This window comes from Cervus elaphus, chromosome 21 (assembly GCF_910594005.1).
Source record: "Cervus elaphus chromosome 21, mCerEla1.1, whole genome shotgun sequence".
In the NCBI taxonomy this organism is placed as follows: domain Eukaryota; kingdom Metazoa; phylum Chordata; class Mammalia; order Artiodactyla; family Cervidae; genus Cervus; species Cervus elaphus.
This window is the reverse complement of record NC_057835.1, coordinates 24,511,052-24,519,267: the sequence shown is the minus strand read 5'-3', so window position 1 is coordinate 24,519,267 and position 8,216 is coordinate 24,511,052. Positions and strand designations below refer to the sequence as shown.

The 8,216-nt window shown below is 37.6% G+C and overlaps 1 protein-coding gene across 1 annotated transcript in view; it reads right to left on the bottom strand.

Moving 5' to 3' along the window:
* Window positions 1–3,601: 3,601 nt before the first annotated feature.
* SNTG1 (syntrophin gamma 1) overlaps window positions 3,602–8,216 on the bottom strand; it is a 375,824-nt gene continuing 371,209 nt past the window's right edge. The window contains exon 19 of the mRNA XM_043880416.1: window positions 3,602–4,412. Within this exon, the coding sequence (XP_043736351.1) occupies window positions 4,254–4,412 (159 nt within the window). The 3' untranslated portion in view covers window positions 3,602–4,253. The remainder of the gene's footprint in view (window positions 4,413–8,216) is intronic.

Below are 8,216 nucleotides of genomic sequence, written 5' to 3'. Positions count from 1 at the left end.
TCCTTTGTTTCTGCATGTTCTCACTCTCTGATTAAACTTATTTTTTGGCTAAAGTTTTTCCACAGACGAAAGGCAGGCAAAAGACTTGGAGGGAAGGACCATAGGGTTCTGCTCCATTTCATACTGATGGGCCAGAAATTGTGTCCTTAGGGTTATGCACCCAAGGTAAGCAGCTCACCACTGGCCCTGTTCATGGCAGCTAAGTCTTCTGAGGACATGCTCTAAACATCTGTGAACTCAAACCCAGGAAGTGAAAACACAGATGTAGTAAAAAGTATCTGTTTTTATTTTCCTGTATGCATCATTAAAAAAGATACAGTTTTATTAGTAGTACATTAAGGAACTTAAAGAACAAAGTGACAAGCCATTGTCACAGATATTAATTTACATTTTACAAACATCCACCAAAACAATTAAAAATGAAATAAATATATTTACATTTCATACTTCTGGTATTTTCATTGCATTTTAATATGTATAAAATATATAACATTTATAGTATTCTATTTATCTTTAAAAGCAACTTCAAATGTGCAAAGAAGTAAATTATAATTTTAAAGTATTAGGTAATAAGAGTAAATCATAAACAAGAGTTTTAGAGGAATGAATAAAGTAACTCCTTATGGAGAGTCATCAGGACAGCAGTGTTAAGCGTGTGTTAATATTATAGAACATTAACACTTACCTTAAAGAGTTATGCACAAGATCTTCCTTGTGCTTTTAAAGCTTCTCCACATTGCTGATTTCTAGCAGTAATTCTACATCTGTTAGGCTGAATACTTTTTCACAGTAATAAATCAAGCATTTCTCAAACCCAGCATTCCATGTAAACAAAGCTTATGACAATTTTTGTTTTTGAAAATGAAGGAAATCTCTAGCTTTAATGTTCCCAAAGGAAAGTCTCTCTGCAGACATAGTGAATATGGGGTTGGCATTTGTTTTCAAGGACTTGTTTCTTCTTGCTGAATGTGTTTTGTGATCAAAGGCTTTAAAACTCTAAGTTGGTGCATGCCTGAAAAATGGGCAAGAAATGACACGCTTATTATTTTCCCTTAAAAATAGTGTCAGATGGTAAATGTTGGGGTACACATTACACTTATATTATCTATTAAAGTAGCTTTGAAATAAATACTTGTTGCAATATAACAAATTACAAATGTCCCTGCTTTAATATACTTCAGCTTAAATGAACTGTGATTCTTTATCAGGCAATATACATTGCTATAGTAGTTAGCAAAGATGTCAAATGATATTTGAACTCCTTTCTCTGACCCAAGTATGTATAATGGAATGTTCCCTTTGAGCTTATACAGTGTACACCGTCGTGAACTTTAGCATGTATTTATATACATACATATGTATACATATATGTATATATATGTATAATGTGTATGTACACACACACACACATACACACATATACCAAGGCACTGGAGAGATTAACACATAATTAAGCATTCTGCTCTTAAAATGGTTCTAGTATAAACTAGGATTTAAGGAGAAAATCTCATGCATCTAAACCTAAATTACATGAGAAGTAGAGATTAATCTGAATATTTTTCTTTCTTTCTAAGCTTTCTCATTCAAGTAGTCCAAGTTATAACAAATTTCAGTGTCTAGTCATTGCACAGTGAAAAAATATGTCAGGTGTTATTTGCTAACTGAGGAAAATCAAAGTAATATTTTTGTAATAGGTGGCTTCTCTACTAGTCATGTTAATTAGCAATTTAGACCTGGGGGTTTTGTTTTTCAGTAGTATCAAAAATAAACTCAACATGGTATTATCATAAATTTTAATTTAGCCTACAATTTACAATGTAAATTTAAGGTATATTAATAAATTTATTTGAAATATATTTTCTATAGAATTTGTGATTAGCATTTTATTGTATATACACGTGTGTGTGTGTGTGTGTTCTGCAAGGAGACATAAACCCACACATATCTCATTGTGCCCCTTTTTCTTTACACACACATCAGCACAGCCTTGAAGAGCTTTATGACAGAAAAAAAGGGTATTTAATTAAATGGCTCTTTTTGTATTTTTTTGAATGGAGTTTTTTACAAAATCTGACATTTTTAAATGATTATGTTATACTTGTAGAAAGCTTCAAAACTTTCTCTTTCTTTAAGTTGAGTAACCCATTTCCTATGGCCTGCGGCCTGACTGATCATCACATTATGGACACACGGATGTCACCCCAATGTGGGGCATGCTGACACACGCTCAAGGTGGTGTCAGAGGTCCTGTGATGAGCTGGCTGCTCTGCTCAGGTCCTGACGCGGGCGCCCATCCCTCCATACCCCGCCCCCTTGGGCTGGCGCCCTCCTGAAGTCTGTCTTTGGTGGCTTCTGATTTTAGAATGACTGTTGTCTTTGATCAAAAAGCAGTGAGCCATAATGCCATAGTCATATGCCCATTATGCTATGTTGTTCACTCAGTTATATCTGACTCTTTTGCAACCCTCTGGGCTATAGCCTGCCAGGCTCCTCTGTCCATGGAATTCTCCCAGCAAAAATGCTGGTTGCCATTTCCTTCTCCGGGGGATCTTCCTGATCCAGGGATGGAACATTGCAGGCAGATTCTTTACCTCCTGAGCCACCATATTCCCATTATGAAAATGTACTTAGTTAGATGGTCAAAATAAATTATGTTAAAACTGTATTTTGTCCAGTTTGCCCCAGTTCTTTTTAAAAGGACTCCTAGATCAAACTTGGCACTTGCTCAGCTACAATCGTGAATCTTCACTTCTTTTCAATTTAGTGTGCTTAAGAGTTGATCAGATACAGAGTGAATTAATAATTTATAATGATTATGGAAATATCTTGATGTTTATTTTTAATTATAATGTTCATGTGTCCTTTTTACAAATAATGTTTCCTTCCTGAGAGATTTTTTTCCTTCTTTTTAAAATCATTCCACCTTATTATATACTTGGTCATCTTCACAAGGAAGTATGAAACAAGCTTGACTGAGTTGGGAACATGTGTACTAATAAGAAAAGTAAATTTTTCTTAATAGGGAGCTGGTTGTTTAAAAGAAGATCTCAGCACAGCTGTGGTATAGGACAGACAATGTTATACAAACACCTGGGATCTGAGCTGTGTGCACTTTGGGGCTTTCAAATCTCCAACCTCTTCATACCACATTCCTAGGACAAGATGCCTACAATAATTCATATAGTTTGGCATTGCATGACTGCTTTTTATAACATCATAAGGTAGAAGTTTTAACTATTATTTTCATATCTCACTTTATTCTCTCATATACTCTAACTAAAATGGAACGATGTCATCCACCCAGCAAAAGTAATAGATTTGAGAATACTTGGGGACATTTCCGATAAAGATTAGTAGGTGGGGTTAGGAATACAAGAAGGAACTGTTTCTTACACCACATGAATTGATATTTTCTCTATGAAAGCTTTTGGGGTCACTGAAAATTTATGAAATTTTAATTTAATAATAAATTACAGGGAAAATAGAAATCTCCTTAAATGAAGGAAAGAACAAGAGGTTCATAGATGTTTCCTTCATTCCTCACTAAATTAGCACATTTTGGCATCTTTGAAGGAATACTGGCTGTGAATAAAACATTTGGTGTCAGTGACCCCAGGAAGAAATACCCCATTTCACATCGTGGCTATTGTAGGTCGAATGTAATGATCTTTTTGAAATTCTCAGCAATGATTTACAACAGCATACACAAACTGGGGTGCCAATGTCAAGTCATGGGGTGAAGCTATAAGGAGAAATCCACACCAGTGAGCTGAGGTGCTCTCTTCTTGGACAAGGGTCTTCATGCTGGTCTCAGGGCCTCTGCCTCCTCCTGTTGCTCCTCACACAATAGCAGGGCACTGGTTCCTGATCAGGCCCTTCATGTATTTGTCATATAAAATAGTCTAAAATACAGACGTGACTGTTTAATGGGTGTTTTATTTATAGGTAGCTTACAATTTTTATATTATTTACACACTCCCGTCATTCATCGGTTTGTCTTCCCTTTTGATGAAAGCAACGCAGTGGTCCTGACCCAACAAGGAGGAGCAAGTCATCCCGCTCATTTAGGATGATCCCCTGAGGCCTTCCAAACGGCAGTGCTTTGGGGATCCGTCTGACCTTCTTCTCCTCCACTCAGATTTCCTCGTGGCTTCACTGCTAACTTGGGGATGTGATGGCTTCTCCATTGTCTGCGGCGATGAGTAAGGTCGTCCTGTTTACAAGTCAAGACGAGAGGGAGGCCGAGCTCAGGCTCAGGTCATGTACTTGGCTTTGCTTGGTACTCCGGAGCTGGAAGCCGCAGAGGCGGCGGCCTGACTGCTTAGAAACAGAGGGTCCAAACAAGCCACTTTGGCAGCAAAGAAGGAATGAATGCAGTGGAGAACAGCAAAGAGATTCGAAAACTCCAGCTCCTGAAAGGGACAGAGAAATGAGTCACACAAAATAAAAATCAATTTCTTTGAGATAAATGAAACATCACCACACTACTAGAGAGTAGCTAGACCTTCTCTTTAAAGTGCAGTAAACTTAACTAGAATCAAAGATATCTAATGTATGGAAACTGTAGGCACTTTTGTTTCAGATATTAATTTCAAATGCAGATTTACTTCAAAATGCAGTGCTCCAGGAGCTGGAAGGACTTAACATGATTATCACCCAGGAGAGTCTTTTCAACATTGATCAACGCTGCACAGAAATACACTTGGCCGGATTAAAATTTTACTTTTGATAAAATGTAAACAAAGAGAAGCAGTAGATTTAAAAGTATTTTTATCTCTATAGAGACAATTCAAATGAAGAATTTGGATTAGAATGATTAACAAGTACTCTTCACTACTCTCTAGAATCAATTGCTATTTGCTGTTGGACAATGAATATGAAATACTAAAAGCAAGGGATATGAATGTTTTCGATGCTATAAGCAAGAAGTTCACTTCTAAAATATAATGTGTGCACTCATTTTAAATTTAATTAGTTTTGATTATCATACTTGGTTGTTAAATCAATGCATCTATTCAATGTAGGCGAGATAGCTATGCGGTCAAAGTAATTCCCTTCATGATGTTGTGAGTTCTTAGTTTCCGATGCTAAGTATTAAAACACCAGAGCTCTGGTTTAAGTATTTTAAATTCCTAAAATGACTCCACCTAAAAGTGATTTTAGTTTCTCGGTCATCATGATTTCAGGAGCCTTATGTTTAGTAACCTGCCTCATGTCACTGTGAGGTGTTACTGGTCATGCAGCAGGTTTCCTCTGGTCACATTTCAGTCCACAAAAGAGCCCCTTCATTCTCTCTGCAGCCAGCTCATTTTACGCACAGGTTTTGAATGCATTCAGTGTCAATTTGTAAAAATCCACTAGGTGTAAAAAGGTGGGAAGGCTTTGGAAAACATGAGGTGTGCTTTCTGTACTCTTGGTAAAAGGGAGAATACTGTTGAATGTTGCAACTGGGCAAAAGTACAAGTAACTTTTTCTCAAAAATATATTTGCCACATCTCTGTTAAACTGGAGATTATAGCTTGGCTGTCAGAAAAATAAATAGTCTAAATATGAAGACATTTCAGAATGATTAATATTTTCATACCTTGTCAAGAATATGTCAATGATTAGATGTAGTTGGCACTTTAAAATTTTACACCTATTTTCAGCTGTGGGGTGGGCAAGAAATTAAAGGCAATCAGAAGAAAAGGCAGGATGCAGAGATGTGCTTAAGTTTAGCCTTTGATTCCAACATCAACTCATCTTTCCTAAGCTCAGTGGTCACTTTTGGCCATCACATCTACTCCTAAGGCTTTGATTTGTATTGTTATATACACAAGTAACACTCTTTTCCTCATTTCCAATGTAAATTCTAGACTTTCAGGTCCACCTGTCTACTGAGCATCCACAGATAATGTCCATCAAGTCATTTACCATCTCCTTGAAACAGAGCTCTTCTGGAGCCCATGAATCTCGCTAAGCATAACTCTCCTCAAAATGTAATCATTCACTCAATGAATGTTCATTGAGGGTTTACTATGCATCTGGTCTTTTCCTTGTTGAAAAGACAGAGTAATAAGCAATGCAGACAGAAAAAATCTCCTCCTGGGAGTTATAGTCTCGAGCAGGATACAGTGTGGAAGGGCATAAACAAATTAATATTTCTGGATGTAGTGATAAGCGCAGTGATAAGAAAATAAAGCATGGAAAAGAGCAGTGTGTAGGAGGGGCTGTGGGATGGGAAATCCATGTTGTCATGAAGGCAAAACCTCAAGAGATAAAGGAGTAAGCCATCTGGATGTTTGTGAGAGAAACACTCTAGGCAAGAAGTCAATTTCAGAGACCCTGAGATGGAGATATTCTAGGAGAGCTTGAGGAAAGGCCAGGAGCTGTTAGCACTGGGATGGAATGAACTGAGTGAATAATGGGGGCTTCCCAGGAAGCTCAGTGGTAAAGAATCCACCTGTCAATGCAGGAGACACAGGAAATGTGGGTTCGATCCCTGGGTGGGGAAGATCCCCGGGAGAAGGGAATGACAACCCGCTCCAGAATTATTCTTGCCTGGGACATCCCATGGACTTAGGAGCCTGGTGGGCTACAACCCATGGGGTCACAAAAGAGTCAGATACATCTTAGTAACTAAGTTATAACTTAGTAACTCAGTAACTAGACAACAACAATAGGTCAAGAAATGAGGCTGAGGAATAAGGCAGGGTTTTCTAGGGCTTTATGAGCTTTACTCCAAGTGACACAGAAAGCCACTGGAGATTTCTGAGCACAGAGTAACAAGAATTGGTATTAAAATGATAATTCGGGCCACACTGTCGATAAACTTTGTGGGAATATGATTGAAAGAAAGAAGGGACGTTGTAAAGTTTTTCAACTAAAAAATGTGTGGGATTGAAAGTAAACTCGTGTCAAGGACAATTTCAAGATATTTGGTTGAATAACTGAGGAAGGATTTGCAAATTATCTGATGAGGTCTTAATATCCAAAAATGTAAGGAATTCATATAACTCAACAGCAAAAAACGCAACACACTCTGATTAAAAAAATGGGCAGGAGATATGAATAGACATTTCTCTCAAAGAAGATGTGTAGATGGCCAGCAGGTACACGAAAGGAGTATCAGCATTGTCAGAAATGCTCAGCATCAGCGACATCAGAGACATGCAGAGCCCACAGTGAGACACCACTGCACAGCTGTTGCAGCTGTTTTCACCAACTCAGGCAGCCGCAGTCTTACAAAAACTGCTGCCAACTGTTTTCAGTACATACCTCAGGGAACAAGGTCTGTGTCACATCAAGTACGGACAAGCACCGCAAATGGGCTTTACCAGGGTAATCACCATTTTCATAATCAAATAGTTCTGGGCGTCAAAATTCACTTTTTTTTTTCCATTTTCAAATGCTTTCATGATTTTTGCAATTTTGATTTTTTTTTTATAATGAGAAGATAACACCATACCTGATTATTTTGAGTTACTTTGCCTCCTTAGAAAAGCTTTCAAGTATATCTTTATTCTTAAAATTTTGATTTTCAAAATGTTTTTACTTATATTAAATAAAAACGCAATTCCATTCCTTCTATAGGTGAATGGTGACTTTGGGGAAAAAGGGAAAAGCAAAAAGTATCACGCCCTCAACATGTTCCCTCTGACAGTTGCTTACTTTGGAGGCAGTTAATATATGTTTTACCTAAAAAATACCAGGTTAAGTTTTCTAGCTTACTAGATTAAAAGAAGTTGGGATTCTTAACATATGTGGGTAAATAAAATTCAACATCCCTATGAAGAATATAAGAGGCTTGGAAATAGATTAAGCACAAGGAGGAAAACATTCTCAGGGAGAAATAAACATGACTTGGAACCCTTGGGGATTCCCAGGAGCTTAGGAGCTCTTTTCAAGGAAGATGAGTATCCAGTGCAGAGTTTTCCTTCATCATGTACTCATTTCCCTGCTCCAATCAAGAATTTGAAATAAAGTTTTAGGTAAGATCAGAGGAATGTAAATCTCACATACACACACTTGATTCATTCGCCCCATTTACATCCAGTCACTCGTTTCTTCTACACTATGATTTTGGATAAAATCAGTTGTATGTAAACCACACACATGCACACATGTGTGCACACACACACACACACACACAGACACACACACACCTCATTCCCACCTCCATCCCCATTCACTCCCAGCTGCTCCAGTTTCTATCGCAGTATGAGGCACCAAACCGC